Genomic DNA, 22,766 nt, shown 5'->3' with positions numbered 1-22,766 from the left:
TAGTGCTATGGCAACGTGGGTAAAGTGCCTTGCCCAAGGACACAATGACAGATACCACTGGGGCGACTGTCCCCCTCTGAATGATTTTGAGATCATTTTGTTTGACACTATGAATGTTTGTTTTGAATGAGAACTTTTTACCCAAATTGTTTGTTTTTTTTTTAATCTCGTTTTGTTGTAATTTAAAACATTTTAATGCAGATGTTTTTTTTTGTAAAAAAACACTACAGTTCCACCACAACAGACACATGTGGCCCTCAAAGTAAACACACAGAATGACAGAAAAATACACATAATGACTTCAAATGTGGACAGAAATAACTTAAAAACCACACAAATGACAAAAAAAGACCAAATGACTCAAAAGAAGTGTTAAATAACAGTAAAACAATGAGATAAATGCACATAATTACCCCAAAAATGACAGAAAAACACACACAATTATAGAAAAAAGTGCAAAAACATACACACTGATATATATAACACCAAAAGCACAATAAAACACATAAAATGGGAGATAAATCACATGACTCCAAAATTACTGAAAAACACACAAAACAACAAACAAAAATACACAAAATAACTCAAAAGACATAGAAAATGGCAGAAAAATACACAAAACAGCCAAGCAAAAGAACACAAAATGACTCCCAACATGCAAAATGAAAGGATAATGTAAAAAGTACAACAAAAATACCCAAAAGGACAGAAAAATACACAAAAGGACAACAATGACATGTGCACACAAATAACTCCAAAAGCACACAATCAATAAAACACATAATATGGGAGATATATACACATAACGACCACAAAATTACAAAAACAAAATATAAATATACACAAGATAGTTGAAAAAATATACAAAATAACTCCAAACACACACAAATTGACAAAAAAATACACAAAAAAACAAAACAAAAATATACAAAGTGACAATAAAAAACACTAAAATGTAGTAAAATGCTATAAGTTGCCAATCTCTGCACGTCTAACCTGTGATTATTACAGCAGTATTTTACAGTCATGTATTAGGAGTGTTACATTGTTGACATAAATGCAATAAATAATTCCAATTCTGGTTTTCTTTCACTTTTATTTCAGTCCAGTTTCCAAACTGCAGGGTTTGTTGCTTTTTTTTTTCTTCTTTTTTTTTTTACACTCAAGACACAGCCATGCACGATTCAAAGTTCAAAAAGTCTATTGCTTCAACCACAATTAAAAATTCATTTGTTTATCCAAAACCTTGGTTTTTCTCCCCCATCGCTGGATGATCCTTTTTCCCACGACAGGGAGAATCTGCTGAGCTCAGCACGACTCAGCAGTTTTACAAAGCTAGACGATAATAAGAGTAATAATAATAAAGATAATAATTTAAAAAGTAACATTTTTTGTCTTTGTTCCATTCTCTTGATACACATTAATAGAGGAATTTTCACACCACGTGTACAGGTTTACACATTCAGTAGAGAGGAATGTACAGGAGTAACCACGGAGAAGGGGGCGTGGCCTAAAGTCACCTTTGTGCTCATAGTTCACGCCTGTACATGGTGGCTGACGACCAACGTCGGCCGCACGAGAGTCCAAGGAAAGGCCAACTAACTGCAGATCCAGGAGTGCGGCGTGCACACACACACACACTGTGTGTGTGTGCGTGGTTGTGTAGTATCTCCGTTACCGTTTCCAGGGTGCAAAACATGTGATACATACGTCCAACAACCTGAATGCGGTCATTTTTGAGTCCCATATTTACATACATACATACGTTTCCTAACAATCTTAAACCTATATTTGAAGAGGAGATACAGTGTATAGTTTGTTCACATGCACGGTTTGTGTTGCGTTGCGTTGTCCTCCTGCTGTACAAAGTACACACAGAGCTACAGAATGACAAAGCAGCAGGACTGAGTTCAGACTGAGGTAGCCCCGAAAACACAGTCAGTCACACTCATGGTGGGAAAAAAAGGCCGAACGGGAGGAATTGTATGGAATAACACGAACCTCTTCTGCAGCGTCAACGTACAATCATCACCTCCTCGGTTAGCTAACAGCAGCTAACGCTAACACACCCACGTGAGCAAAGGTTTACCATTAATTATTCAGCCACGCCGACGCTAAAGGCAAAGATGCTAAAGAATGAGCAGCAGCTAAGAAGGAGGAAGAAAACTGAGTTCAGAAGAAGAAGAAGAAAAAGAAGAAGAGAGTGAGGAGTACAGTTAGTGGTCAGAGCATCAGTGGACGTCCGCTGTCTTTTTTCAGAGCTTTGTTAGCATTAGCATTAGCATTAGCACAAATCAAGCATTCCAGATCTGCCTGGGCCTCAGCGGCAGTTTGAGATGAGTTTATATGGATCACTATGGATCACTGTAGATCACAACAGATCAATGTAGATCACTATGGATCACTGTAGATCACTACAGATCAATGTAGATCACTATGGATCACTGTAGATCACTGTGGATAAATGTAGATCACTATGGATCAATGTAGATCCCTATAGATCACTATGGATCACTATAGATCCCAACAGATCACTATAGATCACAGTAGATCACTATAGATCCCTATAGATCACTGTAGATCCCTATGGATCACTGTAGATCTCTAAACTGTGTCCAAGCAGCTGGAAAAAGGAAAAACCATAATTACTGGGACTGTGGGAACAAACCAGTGTTCCCACAGGAAACCTCTCACACACTTTTGGCAAACATTTGAAATAAAGACGAGAGCAGCAGTGTGAACCCATGAGCTCCTGGCTGTAAGGCTAAACCTTCACATGTTCTTACTGTTCTTCATTTTATTATTACATGACACTCATTCACACTAGTGTCTGAATATTGTCTGACATGTGTGTGTGTGATGTTCGGGATCAATGATGGCTGCCTTCAGGTGGGATGTGATCAATGTACAGTGACGTAGCGGGAGGTTTAAAGCTGAGAAACTGTGGCTGCGACCATTCGGATTGGGACAGATGCTGCGTTTCAGCGTAGAGCCGTGAACGGGCAGGAAAAAGCTGCGTGTCATGCCATGTCATGCAATGTCACGCCATTTTATAACATGTCGCCCATGTTACGCCATGTTTCAACATGTTACACTATGTCGCACCTTGTCGCGCCATGTTGCACCATATTACCCCATGTCGCACCATGTTACAACATGTCGCCTATGTTACGCCATATTACACCGTGTCACACCATTTTACAACATGCCGCCCATGTCACAACATGTCACGCTGTGTTACCATATTACGCCATGTTGCCCATGTTACGCCATGTTACATTTCGCCCATGTTACAACATGTCGCACATGTCACGACATGTCGTGCCATGTCACACTATGTCGCACCTTGTCACGCCATGTTACGACATGTCACACCATGTCGTGCCATGGAGCGCCGTGCTAGGCCGTGTGACGCCAAGTCGCGCCATGTCAGGCCTTGTTACAGCATGTCACAACATGTCACGCCATGACGCGCCTTTATTACGCCATGTCGCACCATATTACGCCGTGTCACGCCATGTCGCGCCGTTACTCTATCTCAAGCCATGTTACGCCATGGAGCGCCGTGTCGTGCTGTGTGACGGCAAGTTGCGCCATGTTACGCCATGTCATGCCTTGTTACGCCATGTCGTGCTGTGCGACTATCAAAGAAGAACCAGAAGAAGCAGCGACGTCACGTGGTTTTTGTCCTCTTCATTCACGCAGGATCTTCTTGAAGATTCCATATTTGATACAAAATAGTTGTGCACACTTTGTGCACACACACACACACACACAAACACACACACACTTGTGATGGACTGCTCTACACACACAGAGTGCTGGAAAAGTAAACGAGGAGATCAGGAGTGGTCAGCAGCGTGGCTCCTTTGTGCTGTCCATCCAGCCACGCCCTGCCCTGCCCTGCTAGCCACGAGCGCTCAGGGGTCGCAGGCGGGGTCCGCGGGCCTCAGGCGGACGGCGAGCCGCGCCCTAACGACTGCTGTTCTTTATGGCTTCCTTGGCAGCTACAATCAGAGGCGTCAGGCTGGAGAGAGGCTTGGCCAGTTTGAGGAAGGAATGCTGCAGATGGAGAGAAAAAATAACCTAAGCATCATCATCATCATCATCATAGATATAATAAGTACCTGCAGCAGCTCCTTAGCGGAGCCTCTACGGTCCACGTCCATCTCCAAACAGCGGTTCAGGAAGTCTCTGAACACGGACGAGAGACGCTCCGGGTTCTGCAGCTCAGGAGTTCCATTAGTGGCTATCAGGTACAGAGCCTGGAAGGACACACACACACACACACACACACACACACACTTTTCTGTGATTGTGTTTTTGGGGTCAATGATTTTATTCATCTGTGATTGTGTGTATTTTGGGGGTCATTTTGTATATTTTCCTGTGATTGTGTATGTTTTTAGTGTAACTATGTGTATTTCTCAGCAATTGTGTGTGTTTTTGGGGTCATTGTGTATATTTTGGGGTGATTAAGGGTATTTTTTATTTATTTATTTTATTACATTTATTTTGTAATTCTGTGTGTTTTTGGGGTCATTGTGTATATTTTGGGATGATTAAGGGTATTTTTTCTTTAATTTACTTTGTGATCCTGTGTTTTTTGGGTCATTGCATATGTTTTTGGGGTATTTGTGTATATTTATCTGTGATTATGTGTTTTTTGGGCGTATTGTTCCTAAGTCTTTCTTTCTCACCCTGAGTGGGTTCTCGTTGAGATAAGGCGGCTCTCCCTCCACCATCTCTATGGCCATGATTCCCAGGGACCAGATGTCCACTTTGGGGCCGTAAGCTTTCCGTGTCACCACCTCCGGAGCCATCCAATAGGGCGTTCCTACCATCGTGCTGCGCTTGTTCTGCTCAGGCGTGATCTGAGCGCAGAAACCGAAGTCGGCTGCAGAGAAGACAGGAAATCATCTTCAAACGTTGAACACAAACCACACCTGATTGGTTAAAAACGGTAATGTATCTTCACGACGAGGCAATTACTACAGCACGAACCAGCGTGCCCAAAGGACACATACCCAAGTGGATATGTCATGGATGCACGAGGGAGAAGCCAGATGCTCTGCCTGCTAATGATGGGGGTATGTGTATGTGCATGTGCCTTTCTGATGCATCGTATGCTGAGGCGACTTTCAGAGGATATGAAGGTTCTCCGAAAGAAGAAGAACTTTTCGTTTGGAGAGTTGGAGGAACGTAAACAACGACTGGAAAAGAAAGCCCGAGGAGATACGAAGAAAAAGGACAGTGAGGAGGAGTAACAACAGGAACAATGACTGTAGACGAGAACACATCACATAAAAAAAAAAAGAGACGTTAATGAAAAGATGAAATTATGGTATGAAGAAGATAAGAATGTTTGACTAGGGAAGAAACGAGGTTTGATGTAAAATTATCTGTGTTCATATCTGGATAAGCAAAATGCTTTTTTCCGTCGCCCTTTCCGGCATGAAAAAGGACAAAAAAAAAAAAAAACAATGATGTGATTTTGCTCTGAATGTCAAAGTGAATTTCTGTGATTGCAACCATGTCGGATATGAACTGAATAAAAAAATAAAAAAATAAAATAAAATGGTAAATGGACTTGATTTTATATAGAGCTTTATCACCACTGAAACAGTCCCAAAGCGCTTTACATATCAGCTCATTCACCCAATCACTCTCACATTCACACACCAGTGGGACAGGACTGACATGCAAGGCGCTAGTCGACCACTGGGAGCAACTTAGGGTTCAGTGTCTTGCCCAAGGACACTTCAACACATAGTCTGGTACTGGGATCGAACCCCCAACCTCTCGATCAGAAGACGACCCACTACCACCTGAGCCACGGTCGCCCACATAGCCCACGTTAAAAACATGCTTTGATATTTATGGAGTTAAAATCATTCCAAAAGCATCTTTTACTTCACAAACAAACTCAGCATCGTTTGCAAAAACAAAACATGAATCACAAACGGATGCATTTTGATTTGCAAATAAGAAATGTACCAATCAGACAAACACATATATAAAAACATGTTTTCAATTCCCAAAAAATAATAATTATCCTTCTCGTACCCAACAGGACATTTGTGTGTAGACCTGCAATGTTTTTTTTGTTTTGCTTTTTGTAAATGTCATTTTTGTGGTTTTTTTTCTGTAATTCTGTAGGTTCTATGGAGTTATGTTGTATATTTTCCTGATATTTCTTAAGTTATTTTGTGTATTTTTGATATCCCTTTATGTGTTTTTCTGTAATTGTGTATATTTTCTGGATTAATTATGTGTATTTTTTATGTGTTTTTGGAGTCATTTTGTATATTTCTCTGATTTTATGGGTTTTTGGAGTCATTTTGTGTATTTTTATGTCAATTTCTTTGTTTTTGGAGTCATTTATGTGCATTTCAGCTATCATTTTGGAGATTTTTCTATTTTTTAGAGTAATTTTGGATATTTCTGTCACATTTCTGTTTGTAAAGCTGTAATTTTCCACCTTGCAGATTCACTTACAAATGTCTAATCTAATCACACTTGTGATTAGATTAGATTATACTTTCCTAAACCCACAAGAGGTAAAACTATACACATATACTGTATATAATATGCAGAAAGGAAACATTGTAACAATTTACACTAAGACTATGAATGAAGTAGATATAAGATATGTGAGGAAAAATGTATAACTGAAGACATGTTTCTTTGTACGAGTAGAACATGCTGATTGGTACGTTTCTTATTTGCAAATGAAAGTGCATTCCTTTGAGAAAGCACCCTGATTTTGTTTGTTGTGTGACTGAAACACGTTCTGTGTGTTTGTGAGCTTCTACATCAGGACTTACTGAGCTTCACTGATCCGTCCATCCCCAATAGGATGTTGTCACTTTTGATATCTCGATGGATCACCTGGTTGGAGTGAAGGAAGTCCAACGCCTGAAGACACTACAGGGACACAAAAACACCAGACACCTCACTGCTCTCCTCCTGCTGGTGTCTGGAGGACATGGAACCATCGCTGATGTGGCGTATCACGCTGGGTTTCTTACCTCTCTGCAGACCGCAGCAATCTGGCCTTCGTCCATGCACGTCTCCGTCACTACGTCTGTCAATGAGCCTCCGGCCAAATACTCCATCACCACCCACAGCTCGTCTCCCACCAGGTAACTGATGGAGCGCAGAGGGAGAGAGAAACAGCATTTAATTAAAAATTTAAAAAAAACAGCCCAGAAATACATTTCTGATACTTTCTACCAACCTTCTCTGGATACGTAAGGTTTATAAAATGAACGAATGGAGAGATTCTAATGTGAAATTGTTAATGTAAGAAAGTTTAAAACAGCAGGGGGCAGTAGAGAGACTTAAAGTGCAGATACGTTGGGAAAAATGAAAAAAAAAAAAATAGGAATAAAAGTAGAAGAGTTGGTGCAGGTTTTTCCAAAAGCAAATATCTAGAATCTAACGCAGGGATTTTAATTTTTAACCCAGTTTGAGCCAATTTTTGCTTATTTTTACCCTTTTTCTGCAACTACACCAAACTTGCCATATTTGCACCTATTTTCATCACTTTTTCTTGATATATTTTTGCTCCTTTTAATGCATTTTTGCTACATTACTACCATTTCTGACACTTCAACATCAAACTACAAAGCCTTTTCTGCACGTTTTTTCCACTTTCAAGACATTTTCAGCACTTATAAACCCTTTCCACCACTTTTTCACCTAATATCGCATATGTTGACCCATTATTGTCACTTTAAACTGCTTATTTTTGCCAATTTAACCACATTCATGATTTGGTATGCCAATTATTTGCCAGTTTAAACTAATTGTTACAATATTAACACTTTGAACACTTTTTTAACCACTTTTTCTGTCCATTTTACAATTCTTAACTAATTTCTGTGGTTTATAAAATCTAATTTCACCACCTTTTCCACCATATTTGGTCTTTTAGTGTGTTTTTACTACATTATTCCCATTTCTGCCACTTTTCCATCACATTTAAATGCCATACCTGTACATTTTTCCCACTTTCAAGACATTTTAAGCACTCATAAACCCTTTCCACCACTTTTCCACCTCATGTTGACATATTATTGTCACTTTTAACCTCTTTTCACCATTTTTAATGCTTATTTTTGCCACTTTAACTACAGTCATGCCCATTATTTGCCAGTTTAGACTAATTGTTCCAATATTGACACTTTGAACAATTTTACCACTTTTACTGTCTGTTTTGGGCCACTCTAATTGGCAACTTTTACCCAATTTCTGTGGTTTTTAAAATCCTATTTCACCACCTTTTCAACAATTTTTGGTTACTTTTAACCCATTTTATTTCTGATTAAAACAAGGATTTTTTTCTGAACAATTTGAGCCCATTTTTGGTGCAAATAATAACAATAAACAATCATTTTACTGACTTTATGGATGGACCCCAAAAATCTCTCCCCTTTATTCCCCCTTATAGATGGTCCTGTCTCCACATGACTGTAAAAAAACAAAAAAAAAACAGTCACCTGTCCAGGTAGTTGACTATGTTAGAGTTTTTGTTTTCCCTCATCACCAGGATTTCATTGATGATCAGCTCCTTCTTGGGCTGCTGCTGCAGATTCATCTGTTTAATGGCCACCTGGAAACAACAACAACAACACACCACGTCTGTGTGTTAGCGTAAAGCTCCTTCATATATTAGAGTACAATCAAATTAATCAATGGTTTTACCTCTTGGCCCGTTGCTATGTCGATGGCAGTGTACACGGTACCAGACGCTCTGATCAAACACAAGAGCAACACATCAATAACACACACACACACACACACACACACACACGCACACACACACACCACACACACACACACACACACACACACACACACACACACACACACACACACACACGCACGCACGCACGCACACGCACACACACACACACACACACACACACACATATTGTTGAGTGTATTTTACAGCTGATTTAAGACATGGGTTAAAAACTAACCCGTTATCATGAGAGATGCTAACAGAAAGCTAACACAAGAGGAAGGTTAACTTTGATATGGTTATTTATTAAAGGTTCAATATTTGTGATTAATTGAATTTGAACTTCAGTAATTGAGAATGTAATTGTAATTGACTTTCAGGGAAAAAATAATAATTGTAATTTAATTGTAATTGTAATGATAATTCAGTTGTACTTGAATATGGAAGTTCAGAATGAAACAATGTTCATTGGAGGAGAACAAACACTGCTGTCAGGAATCAGGAATGGGATTCATCTCGTTACCATGGATATCAGAGATGGGAAACTTTTATCACAGTTGACGACACAAAAATGTGATTGTTTCTGATCACATGATCAAGGTTCATGTCAACATTTAGAATAAAGATAAATCAGAGCATTAATAATGTGGGAAAGAACAAAGAGTTTTGTCTGTATTTCTGTCATTTTTCTCATCTTTCTGTTATTTCTGTCATCCTTTTGTGTAGTTCTATGGATATTTTCTTTTTATGGGGGGGTGTGGAAAGCGTTTTGTCTATTATTGTTGTTGTTCTGTATAACTTTCCTGATATTTTTGTGTCATTTTGTGTATGTAATATTGTATGTTTTTGGAGTGATTTTTTTGTGTGTGTGTTGTGTCATTTTGTACATTTTCTTCTCATTTTGTGGCTTTTTAGGTATTTTGTGTATTTTCGTTGTCATTTTGTATATTGTTCTGAGTCGTTTTGTGTATTCTCTGTTATCCTTCTGAGTGTTTTTTGCTATTTTTATATGTTTTTAAGAGTCGTTTTGTGCAATTTCGTTGTCATTTTGTTACTTTTGTTTATTTTTTCTGTAATCTTGTATGTTTTCAGAGTTATTTTTTTTATATATTTGATAGTTCTGGAGTCTTTTTGTGTATTTTGATGTGCTTTTGGAGTGATTTTGAATATTTTTCTTTCATTTTATGTGTCTTTGAAATCACTGTGTATTTTTATGTAATTTTGTAAATGTTTTTGAGTCATTTGTATGTTTTGTTTTGTCATTTTGTGTATTTTTATGTAATTTTGTTTTTTTTCTTAAATAACTTTTGTGCATTTCGGTTATCTTTTGTATATTTTTCTGTTATTTTGTAATGTTTTGAGAGTATTTTTGTGCGTTTATGCACAAAATTAGACCAAGGGCCGACAGTTCCCCATATCGGGCATATAATTATATCTTAATAATGTGGCACTGAGAATAGAAAGAAGAAGAAGAAGAAGAAGAAGAAGAAGAAGAAGAACAAGAAGAAGAAGACGAAGACGAAGACGAAGAAGAAGAAGAAGAAGAAGAAGAAGAAGAAGAAGAAGAACTTTCTTTGAGTATTCATCTCAAGGTCTCTCACTGTGGTCAGTGTTGCTCTGTCCACTGCAGACAGACACTGACCAGACCCCCCCCCCCCCACAACCCCCCCTTTGAGATGTGCCACTGTAGGTCAATTATCAGAGGAAAACTCACCCTTGTCCTATTTTTTCAAAGCGCGTGTATTTCTTCTTGGGATCGCCCACGCTCACGATGCTCCCTGAGAGAGAGAGAAGACGATAAATGATGATGAGACTCAATGTGTGCTGGAGCGCACTTTTTGTCACACACACACACACGCACACACACACACACACACACAGACCAGTCCACTACATTATCAGAGGACACCATGAAGAAGCTGTTATTAAGTTAGTAATGCTCAACATGTGCCTTATTATGTCTTCATTTTAAATATTAATCCCACAGAAAACCATAAAAGGGGGAATTCTTTTTAACCCCCTTTTTTTTTTTAATCTATTTCCTTTGTCTCATTTTTCAGACTTTAGCTCCTTTTGCCACTTATCCAATTGCTGTCCATTCTTAATTTTTTTTTGGCCACTTTTCATCCAAATAAGCTAACTTTTGCCCAATTTATACCATATGTTTCCTTTTTACACCACATTTTGCCTCTTTTTGCTCCACATTTTGCTCATTAAAGCTACACTATGCCATTACATACCACCTGGTTCCTCTTTATTTGCCACTCTTGACTGCTTTTGGTCAATTTTAGTCATTTTACACTCTTTTCTTGCCACGTTTTTGGCATTTTTGGATCATTTTGGCTCCACTCACTTGTCAAAAAAAAAAAAGTGAAGTTAATAAGAGAAGAAGAGCTCTGTGTGCAATAAATACAGGCAACCAGGATTCATTGCTGCTCATTAAAGCAGTCGTGGATTTATTTATTTCCACGCACATGGAGCTCTTCTTCTCTCCTTAATGACGTCTACGAAACAGCGGAGTGGGAAGTGTCGCCCCCTGTGGCCACAGATTTTTTCGGGTTACGGTTTTAATTTATCATCAAAAAAAGGTTTGCATTTAATTTTTTACTTTTACTGGTTTTCAGATCAACCCAAAGCAGCACAAGTTGTTATTTTGACTGAAAAAGCTGCAAAATGATCCTGAATGCTTCACCTCCTATAGAAGTCAATGGACTAAAAGGTGCTAATCACGTCACCGATGATGTCATTTCAACATGGCGGAGCACAGGGTAAAAAAGTGAATAAAACAAATATAGTGCAAAATAATGCCTGTTGTTAGACATAAATCTACTAAAAATGACATTTCAACGGTTTTAGGTCACATTTGTAAAAACAGTGGAGGATCCTTTTAACGACACTCACTGAGTCTCTCCAGAATCTCCTCGTCCGTCATCTTGGATTTCTTCCTCTGCCGGTCGGTGTGGCGGTACATCGTGTTGGACGTGTTCTCCGGCTGGACCTGGGACTCCGGTGGAGTTTCCACCTCCTTCACAGGAGTCGGGGGCTTTGGCGGGTCTACCACGGAGCGCGTGTAGATCTGCAGGAGGACCAGCGAAGGTCACAGAGACGCAGATGCTTCCACGTCACGTGCACGTGAATCCAAACTCACAGATTTGGTGTGTTCAGGTCGGGGCGCGATGACGGGGGGCAACTCGTCGTCATCGTCCTCCTCTTCCTCCTCGTCCTCCTCTTCCTCCTCCTCCTCGTCTTCCTCCTCTGACACGGGGGGAGCGATGGGGGGTTCTGTTGACGACGTTTTAGGAGCCTGCAGTAAAGAAACGTCAGTGAGAATGAATAAAAGTTTAAAAACTGTGCAGTGAGGTTTGTAAAGTTGGAGCCAACACTGAGCAAAGTCTGAGTTCAGGTTGGAAAGAGTCGGAGAAAACATTGTTACAACCATTTTATGTGTTTTTGTCACTTTGTGTATCTTTATGTACATTTATGTACATGTTTTTGGAGTCATTTTGTGTATCTTAATGTAAATTTTGTATGTTTTTGTAATCATTTTGTGTATATTTCTGTAATTTTGTTTGTTTTTGGGGTACGTTTTTGTCATTTCAGTTATCATCTGTATATTTTTCTGTTATTTTTGTCGTCAATTTGTATGTTTTGAGAGTAATTTTGTGTATATTAGTACATTTATGTTGGAGCCAACACTGAGCACAGTCTGAGTTCAGGTTAGAAAGAGTTTGTGAAACATGCGTGAACTTGTGAATTAGCTGGAGAAAACATTGTTGCAATGACTAATAATAATAACAATAATAATAATAATAAAAATGTACCTGACACAAATTAATAGAACCTTTAACTTGGGTTAAAAACCAGGAAAAACTGCTCATAAAGACACGTCCACATGGAAAGCATTAGCTGCAGTTTTTCCTGAAGCTTTGAAGCTGTGGATGTTGGTAAGTTGTGCAATGAACCAATGGTAAAGATGAGGGTTTAAGGTACCAGACTGTTGCAGGTCTAGGATGAATAGAAAGTGGGTGTGACTACTGTGCTGCAGTCGTCCTCAAAGCTAACGCTAACGCTAAGTCCTCCCCCTGTGCCCTCATTGGATGGTACTTCCTCTTAAGGAATGGAAACGCTTCCTCTGCTCATGCATGAATGGAACACTGCAGCTTATGTTACATGTGCTGATTAAAGTCTAAAGTGTCTGTGGTGGACCCTGAACCGTGTTTGACTACCACTAGGAGCAGTTAACCAGTGAGGGTCGTGTGTTTCTGGAAGCAGCCATGCGGTGATGAAGTTACAGGTTAACGTATAGACATGCAGCTAACCAGTCATCAGAACCCACTGCTCTGTGTGTGGTTTAAAGGAGGTAGAGAAAGAAAACCATCTGAGCATAAACATCAAGTCAGTCATATCCACCGTAGTTCAACTCTATAGTTCTGCTGCTGGGGTGGTCATGTGTGAATGGGTTTAGTGGAGCTCAGAGTTCACAGCAAACACTGTGACACCGCTTTTAGTTGCTATGCTGCTTTTAGTTGTTACTCTGCTTTTAGTTGTGATGCTGCTTTTAGTTGTGACGCTGCTTTTAGTTGTTATGCTGCTTTTAGTTGTGACGCTGCTTTTAGTTGTTATGCTGCTTTTAGTTACGTTGCTTTGAGTTGTTATTCTGCTTTTAGTTATGTTGCTGTTAGTTGTTATGTTGCTTTTAGTTGTTGAGCTGCTTTTAGTTATGTTGCTTTTAGTTGTTATGTTGCTTTTAGTTGTTGAGCTGCTTTTAGTTGTTATGCTGCTTTTAGTTGTGACGCTGCTTTTAGTTGTTACTCAGCTTTTAGTTGTGACGCTGCTTTTAGTTGTTATGCTGCTTTTAGTTGTTATACTGCTTTTAGTTGTTATACTGCTTTTAGTTGTTGGGCTGCTTTTAGTTGTTATGCTGCTTTTAGTTGTTATGCTGCTTTTAGCTGTTATGCTGCTTTCAGTTGTTATGCTGCTTTTAGTTGTTATACTGTTTTTAGTTGTTATTCTGCTTTTAATTGTTATTCTGCTTTTAGTTGTTGGGCTGCTTTTAGTTGTGACGCTGCTTTTAGTTGTCGAGCTGCTTTTAGTTGTTATATGGCTTTTAGTTGTTATGCTTCTTTTAGTTGTTATACTGCTTTTAGTTGTTATACTGTTGTTAGTTGTTACGCTGCTTTTAGTCGTTATCTTGCTTTTAGTTGTTATGCTGCTTTTAGTTGTTATTCTGCTTTTAATTGTTATTCTGCTTTTAGTTGTTGGGCTGCTTTTAGTTGTTATACTGCTTTTAGTTGTCGGGCTGCTTTTAGTTGTTGTATTGCTTTTAGTTGTTATGCTTCTTTTAGTTGTTATACTGCTTTTAGTTGTTATACTGTTTTTAGTTGTGCTGCTTTTAGTTGTTATGCTGCTTATAGTTGTTAAGCTGCTTTTAGTTGTTATAACATAACAATCAATATGTATGACTGAGAAATTTATAATCATCTTACTGTTGATTTAAACAATTTTTAATGTTTTTATTGTTGATTTTAATTTGTTTAATGTTTTGCTTTAAACTTTGTTTAATAATTAAATTTATTTTAAACTCTTTTTTATGTTTTAATGTTTTTAATGTTGATTTGAAACTTCAACGTTTTAATGTTGCACTTTTGAAATTCTGTAAATCACATTGGTTTTCCTTGTGTATATAATGTGCTACTTTGCCTTAATAGTAAAACTAGATTTTTGTTTACTAGTACACTCAAAATCACTAGTAGTACGAGAAAAATGTTTTTAATCTACTAGTAGTTCTAGTAAGATTAACTAATAATAGACCAAATACAAGCTAAGTAGGAGAGAAAATAATGAAATCCAGCTCCATGATTGGTTGTAATATTTTCTAAAGCCACTGGAAAGCCTGAATTTGCTTTTCCCCGCCCTCTTATTAGCATATAATGCAGTATTTGTGACACATTTTTTACTTCGCTAGTAAAGACGACTTGCACACTAGTGAACCAAAGTTGAGTACATGTACTCCACATGTAAATATTAGTTTAACTATGGTTGATTTCACATTTATGCTCAAACATAAATGCATCGTAACTGGAGGATCTAATGTGAGTCCTGAGGAGGTTTAGTACACAGTGATGGTGGCATGATCGCTATCAGGACGTCAAATCAGCTGAATTTAGCTGGGAGGCCAATGCAAAGATACATCATGTGGAAAGTAATATAATATGGAGGAGTTACCTTGTCAAATAACGCGCTGCAGGTTCTAAGGCTGACAGGAGGTCCAGAGGACAGCAGTCGGTTCTGAATGTGAAGGTTGAAAATGGGAGGATTTACTCAAAACAAGCCCACACACTGTGTCTGAGTGAAGTTCAGGGGAGGGGTGGGGTTGGGGTCCATAAACAGGCCCCCCGACACACAGCAGGAGAGGAAGACATGATAATAAACATCATGTCACCTGTTGACGTCTGCTAAGAAACGGACCCTGAGCTGTGGGAGCGCTTCTCTTTCCACTCACAAACAAAGATCACATCATAACTGTGGGTACACTACACATCCAAACTGGGGTGGTATTAGCATATCACTGGAATACGCAAACAAATCAGGATCCACTCTGTAAACCTCTGCTGGTTTCTGTTGAACTGGTTTCAAACACATTCTGTTTCTGGATTAAACCAAGAAACTTAATCTATGAATCAATGACGTGACACCTAAATATTTTGTCTAACTGCATTTCTTTGAGTTAAAAAAGCTTTAAAAGCATAAAAAGATGCCAAATATGTAGTAACAGTAAATATGCACTCACTTTGATTTTTATTTTAAAATGTTACTCATTAAATCAAATGAAAGTGTCAAAATATCATGTGGTGCACATTTTAACCATGTTTTTCAATATTTCACAAACGGTTTATTTGCTAGGCTAATATTACACTAGTGCTAATGCTAGGTTAATGCGAACCTAATATTAATGCTAATGCCAAGCTTATGCTAGGATAATGCTTAATTTCCTCTCTGGAGTTCAATAAAGGTGTATTTGATTCTATTCTAATGCTAATGCTAAGATAATGCTAGGCTAATGTTAATGGTAATGCTAATATTAATGCTAGGCTAATGCTAGGTTAATGTTAAGCTAATGCTAGGCTAATACCTAAGATAATGCTAGATTAATGCTGATGCTAAGATAATGATGGGTTAATGCTAAGGTAATAATAGGCTAATGCTGAGTTAATAATAGGCTAATGCTATGCTAATTCTAGATTAATGCTAAGCTAATGCTAGGGCAATGCTAAGTTAATGTTGAGCTAATGCTAGATTAATGCTAACGCTAAGATAATGATAAGTTAATGCTATGTTTATGCTAAGGTAATGCTAAGTTAAAAATAGGCTAATGCTATGCTAATTCTAGATTAATGCTAAGTTAATGATAGGGTAATGCTAAACTACTGATAATGCTAAGCTAATACTATGATAATGTAAGCTAATGCTAGGCTAATGATAAGTTAAGCTAATGCTAAGCTAATGCTAAACTAATGATAATGCTAAGTTAATGCTAAACTAATGATAATGCTAAGCTAATACTATGATAATGTTAAGCTAATGCTAGGCTAATGATAATGATAGGCTAATGCTAGATTAATACTATGACAATGTTAAGCTAATGATAGGCTAATGATAATGATAGGCTAATGCTAGATTCATGCTATGACAATGCTAAGCTAATGATAGGCTAATGCATGTTGACTTAGATCAAATAGATTTTATTAATTTATTAATTTAATCAATCTAAATGCATATTGTTTTTAGTAAAGTCAAATTATAATTATTTACAGTGCAGGATCTAGCTTTTTACATGTTATAAAACCAGATTTTTCAAAATATGTGAGATTAAAAATCTGATTATTTTTGATTGATTGATTTCATTGATTAAAAACTAGACGCGACTAATCCCACAAAATCCTCCTGATCTCATTCTACAAAGAAATACTTCATATTTTACACATCCCTCACAGGGGGGCTGTGCAGCTGTGTGCAGATGTTAAACACAATGCCATCCACGGTCTGTGTGTACACGAGTGTGTGTGCCTGCACAAATGTGTTTGTGTTTAAACAATATGAAAAAAGTAAATTGACAAAATCCTCACGCATTAAATTCATCCGTTGAACAAAATGAATTTGAGTAAAAGTAGATTTAAAATAGATTTAAATAATTAAGTCGTAGTGTCCTTTCTACCGTCCTTAATCATTGATATTATTGCTGTAATTGATGCTGTTTGTTCATCTTTCTTCATGAGATACTAAAGATATTTTGTGGTATTTGCACCTCTGACAAAATGACTATCAATCATCTTTTTTATATCATTATTATTAGCATAAAATGCTAAGTTTTGATTCACTAGTAAAGTGTACTTGCGTACTAGTAAACCTAAATTGAGTACTAATAGAGCTTAACTATGGTCAACATCACTCATTAATTTGAGATTAATTTGAAAAAACTAAGATTAATAAATAAATAAAATTGAATTGAATGAAAAATGTCTTTTATCATCGTTTTGTGTGTTTTTCTGTAATTTTGTGAGTTTATGGAGTGATTTTGTGTCTTTTTGTTGTCATTTTATGTGATTTTGGAGACATTTTGTATGTTCTTTAAACTATATGTGCATTTTTCTGTCATTTTGTGTGTTCATGAAGTCATTTTGTACATCTTTGTTGTCATATGTCTGGAGTCATTTTGTGTATTTTTCTGTCATTTTGTGTGACTCAGCAAACAAACAAAACAATGACAAAAACATAAAATGAATACAAAAATGTACAAAATGACAACTACAATACATCAAATGAAAGAAAATACATTAAACTAAAACAAAAATAAAAAAAAAGAAAAACAAAATAACACAAAACGACCAAAAAAAAAAAAAAAAAAAAAACAGTACTCTGAAAGCACACGCATAAAAACAACAAACGACAAAAAAAACCCACACAAAAAAAACACACAAAAATGACAAAAAAAACACAAAAATTACACCAATACAAAAATCCCTTTGTTGTTTCCTGTGTTAATGCTCAGATTGGTCGTTATTCTAATGCTGACATGAATGTTGATCATGTGACCTTGGATACAATCACATATCTGTGTCCCTGCTGTGATAAAAGTTGTGTATCTCTGCTCTATTCTGTGTGTGTGTGGGTGTGTGTGTTGTGATACGGCTCAATCTCACTGCAGCAGAGGAAGATGCTGAGTCACCTCTCTAACACACTCTCTGAACTCGCACAACCTCTGACCGTGGCCCCGCCCCTTTCCCTCCTGAGTACAGCGGAAGCCCTGCACGCTGCTGCTGCTGCTGTGATTCCCACTGAAACACTGAACGTGCACAGCCCAAAGCCTCCACAGCATAGATTACTGTGGTCAGAGCGAGGAATGAGGTCAGCACAGCGGGAAACCTTAGACTGTGACTGTTTCAGAATGTGGGTAAGAATCAACAATGGGACGCCCACTGGACACCACTCCTCCATTCAGTGCATTTACTACCTCAGTGTGCTACAAAAACACACTATTAGCACCGTTAGCACTGTTAGCTCGTTAAACAATCACATGTTATTGCAACTTACCTGTTATAAAGTGTAACACTCTGTGACAAATCTTTAAAAATGTGCGTCTGGGTACGTATGGAGGCATATTAGGGCCACATTAAAATAAAATCTGGGCACTACGAGATCGTATTTCAAGATTAGAGTCATAATATTTCGAGATTAGAGTCGTAATCATTTGAAATTAGAATCGTAATCATTCAAAATTAGAGTTGTAATATTTCAAGATTAGTCATAATATTTTGAGATTAGTCATAATAATTCAAGATTAGAGTTGTAATATTTTGAGATTAGAGTCATAATATTTTGAGATTAGAGTCATAATAATTCAAGATTAGAGTTGTAATAATTCAAGATTAAAATTATATTATTTTGAGATTAGAGTCGTAATATTTTGAGATTAGAGTTGTAATATTTCAAGATTAGAATCATAATTTTTCAAGATTAAAATCATAATATTTCAAGATTAGAATTGTAATATTTTGAGATTAGAGTCGTAATATTTTGAGATTAGTCGTAATATTTTAATATTAAAGTCGTAATATTTTGAGATTAAAGTCGTAATATTTCAAGATTAAAGTCATAATATTTTGAGATTAGAGTCATAATATTTTTAGATTAGAGTCGTAATATTTTGAGATTAAAGTCGTAATATTTCGAGATTAGTCATATTATTTTTAGATTAAAGTTGTAATATTTTGAGATTAGAGTCATAATATTTTTAGATTAGAGTCGTAATATTTTTAGATTAAAGTCGTAATAATTAGAGATTAGAGTCATAATATTTAGATATTAGAGTCGTATCATAGTCGTAGTGTCCTTACTTTTCTTGATTTTATTCCTGTAATTGATGCTGTTTGTTCATCTTTCTTTAATAAGAAATTAGTACAAAAAACGCCGATAATTGATCAGATAATTAAAAATATTGGTAATATGTGCACCTCTAACAAACTGATGATCCATCATATATATTTGGTGGGTTTTCCTCTGTGTTTTTTAAATATATGAGCATGTATGAATCCACTCACACTGATCAGGGTTTGATTTTGCATGTGTGGAAGAACTCACCAGAGTGTTTGCTGCGATGTACCCGTGTGCAGATTTGTCTGAGAAGAACAGAAACACATGTTGTTGTTGTTTTTGAAGATCAGATTGTTAAACGTGAGTGAGCTCACCTCCAGAGGTGAAGCTCATGTATTTCTGGTTGTTGACGGTTTCTTTGGAGTCGTAAAACTTGAGGACGTCCAGCACGGCCTGAGGGTTCTTCTTCTGCTCCAGTTTGGTGATGTTGGAGGTCTGAAGGAGCCGCGCCCACTGCTCGGGGATTCCCTGCACACACAAATAGTTTAACAGATATTTAAAAATATAATTTTACAGATAAAAAGAGTAATGTGCTCATTTAACCTCTTAAACCACAGACACTTTTTGTGGAAAATCACATACTGTACTGTACCTATAACAAATAAAGTTTTTCTAAGCTTATACATGACCTACAGGGCTAATTTTAGTTCAGATTGAAGTAGGAGTGGTTATAGATGATGTGACATTTTGGAAATAAATTATACTGAGTGACAATAAATCATGTTTTAAATACAGAAATCTGTAGTCCGCCCAAAAAAAACAACCTAGAGATTTACATCAAATATAAAGCCAATTCTCATTATTGAAGGCTATAAAAGCAGAAATAATTGAACTAATATATGAACATAAACTGCAGCAAGTTTGGTGATAATAATAAACAATAGGCCAAATTTACACATGTTTTTGGACAAAAAGGTTTCTTAGGATTACGGAGATGTATAGAATGTGTGATTTCATTCATTCTTTATAACATTAAGACCCGTGGGAGTCACGGAAGCTGGAGATGCCCCCACCGGCGGGTCCGTTGGGGCTGAAGAGGTTAAGAAAGGTGTTTGCTGAGAAAGTTGGAGGATCAGTGTCTGGTTTTGCATATATTTGTTCCAAACATCTAAATTCTAACCAAGAGGTTAATCAGCCCAATTTCCTGGTGAGATTTATGCCGATTATTGAAGTCTAAATTTAACTACAAGCTTATTTTTGATTTTTAATGATTATCAATGAACTTTTCAATTATTGCTGATTAGCTTCCCTTTTGATTAACATGTCACAGCAGCACCTCAATACTGTATATTATAAATGAAATATCCAAATTAGGAGGGCTCGCCTGGTTTGTGTTACAATTTGTAAAATGCAAATAATCAATATTTGGAATTTTAAGAATTAATTCATAATCGTCAATAATAAAATCACGATTAATTGATTATCGACTTTTTCACCAACCCTAAATTCTAATACGATATATCCCGATACTAAACGGTAAAATATAAATCATGACGTATTGCAATATCAATAATTACAAATTTCACCTCTACAAGTACAAACTGGTATGAAACAATGTATCTAATTATTCAAGATTTTGTTAATTTCTTAAATTCTTTAAAAAAAATTAACTACATACATCAATAAAAGTGTCACGTGTGTTTTATGAAAATAAAGTGCAATTAACTTCCAGCTAAAATGACACCTAGTGACCGGGCGTTTACGTGCTATGCATATGTTAGCGCTATGAAATTTGTTTTTCCGTTAAAAAAACATGATTAAAAGAATCGGTTTGGACATTCTTCGTATTGATACGATAATCGTGCAGTGAAATATTGCAATATATCGCCGAATCAATTTTTCACACAGTATATATGCCAATAGTAAAAAACAAAAAGACTGAATTTTGTTGGATCTTTTATTTATTCCATTTCGTCCCTTTATTAGTATTTTACAGACCCTCCCAGAATTCGCAATGTCGCGATCACAACTATTAATGCAAGTTCAGCAAATCTCCACAAATTCTGCTCGGCCCTGCAATTCTGTCCAATTACCGCAAATTTCCTAAATTGTATCTAATCTTTTGGTCAATTAGGCGGCACCGGAATCACCATTTAGTCTGGTTACAGACTGTGTCACAACAGCCAAGCTGACTCTTTTGAGAAACTACCGGCAATTGTGAACGCAAGTGTTTAATGACCTCCTGCTGCTCTAGAAGGACTTTTAAAGAAAATAACCTGATTAAATCTCTACTGTTATGGATCATCTTTGATAGAGCTTCATTACAGGTACCGTCTAAAACAGAAGCAGTGGCCAATATCATTGGTGCTTGCGCCCCCTAGTGGTATCTCCACACACACATTTACAAATTGCTGAACACATGAAAACTTATTCTCTGTAATATTCTTTGTGCTGGAAACCTTTAAAATGTGATGGAAATAATCCATATCTTGTTAAGTTATTATGTATTGTTATGAAGAATTCAAAGGCAATCAGGTTTTTAGGCAAATTGACCAATTTAGGCAAAGTTATAGAAAACAATAAAACCTCAAAATGCTGCAACTTTTGCTGCAGTTTTTTTTTAAAAATCAGGCATTTTAAGCCGCAACAATCACAGAAATTGGCCATGAAATTGTGGAGGGACTGAACATATTTAACTGTGCACACTCTGACTCACACTAAATTTACCAGCTAGCTAACACATCAACAAAGTCGATAGTGAAACAAAGGGAAACCATTCATGGGTTTTTAATGAGTTTTTCATCAGCAAAACATTAACATGGGAAGAACAATCGGAGTCTGTTTTCTCCCGTGACAAAAACTACACAACCTGACGGCATGTCGGGGATGTATCTATTTTACACTGGAAGTATTTATTTAATAATGTTAATAAACTAGGCAAGACCTGTATTAGCAAGGCAAATACATATTTGGCAATTTGCCAAATAAAAATTGCTCATGTGAAAGTCATCTTATTGTGTTGTTGAGTAATGTCCTTTTATGTTGGTCTTTTTACTAATGAAATTGAAAGTAATAATGCAGGAAAAACAGAAGACTGACCTTGACCTTAAATATGACCTTAAGTGAAGATCAAGGTCACACATTGAAAGGAAACGTTGTTCAATGGTACCAGTCTGAACTCTGGATCTCAATTTGTGGCCAAGTTATAGAGAAAAAGTATTTTCGTGATGTCATGAACTTTGACCCCTACCGATCTTTTTACTGGTAGCTCGTACAGCTTCGGTTCAATCAAATAAAATACTCCACTTGAGATGAGCTTTTCATAAATGTAAGCATCAAACTTGTACGATAAATATTGGCAGAGATATGGAAAACTTTGTTTTTTGACACTTGACATGACCTTGACCTTGACATTTTGGCTCCAAAAAGGTCGACTGCACATCGTTGACATTGCCACTATGAGATGATATACGTGTCATCAGTGCTACGTTAATAACCTAGGAGGAGTTCCAGGACAAAGCAATTTTCAATTGCCAAATACAATTAAAAAAGCCACGATATATAAAAAAAAAACTGAATTTTCCCCCACACAAATAACGTGAAACAGCAGGAATAAAAAATAAAATAAAACAGCTAAGAGCACTAA

General features: G+C 36.9%; 1 protein-coding gene across 2 annotated transcripts in view; it reads right to left on the bottom strand.

The window, feature by feature from the left end:
* Positions 1-1,015: 1,015 nt before the first annotated feature.
* The window catches only part of LOC114459837 (serine/threonine-protein kinase PAK 3), a 38,778-nt gene continuing 17,027 nt past the window's right edge, over positions 1,016-22,766 (bottom strand). Inside the window, exons 4-16 of one of the 2 annotated variants that reach the window (XM_028441992.1) lie at positions 19,495-19,648; positions 19,388-19,425; positions 14,975-15,037; positions 11,898-12,053; positions 11,651-11,825; positions 10,464-10,527; positions 8,710-8,758; positions 8,505-8,617; positions 7,032-7,149; positions 6,828-6,927; positions 4,701-4,897; positions 4,128-4,265; positions 1,016-4,062 (exon numbers count right to left, since the gene is read on the bottom strand). In XM_028441992.1, the coding sequence (XP_028297793.1) occupies positions 3,973-4,062; positions 4,128-4,265; positions 4,701-4,897; positions 6,828-6,927; positions 7,032-7,149; positions 8,505-8,617; positions 8,710-8,758; positions 10,464-10,527; positions 11,651-11,825; positions 11,898-12,053; positions 14,975-15,037; positions 19,388-19,425; positions 19,495-19,648 (1,455 nt within the window). In that variant the 3' untranslated portion in view covers positions 1,016-3,972. The remainder of the gene's footprint in view (positions 4,063-4,127; positions 4,266-4,700; positions 4,898-6,827; positions 6,928-7,031; positions 7,150-8,504; positions 8,618-8,709; positions 8,759-10,463; positions 10,528-11,650; positions 11,826-11,897; positions 12,054-14,974; positions 15,038-19,387; positions 19,426-19,494; positions 19,649-22,766) is intronic. The other variant, XM_028441993.1, reaches the window with a different exon arrangement.

Source organism: Gouania willdenowi, unplaced genomic scaffold, assembly GCF_900634775.1.
Source record: "Gouania willdenowi unplaced genomic scaffold, fGouWil2.1 scaffold_356_arrow_ctg1, whole genome shotgun sequence".
Classification (NCBI taxonomy): Eukaryota; Metazoa; Chordata; class Actinopteri; order Blenniiformes; family Gobiesocidae; genus Gouania; species Gouania willdenowi.
This window is presented reverse-complemented; position numbering and strand designations above follow the sequence as displayed.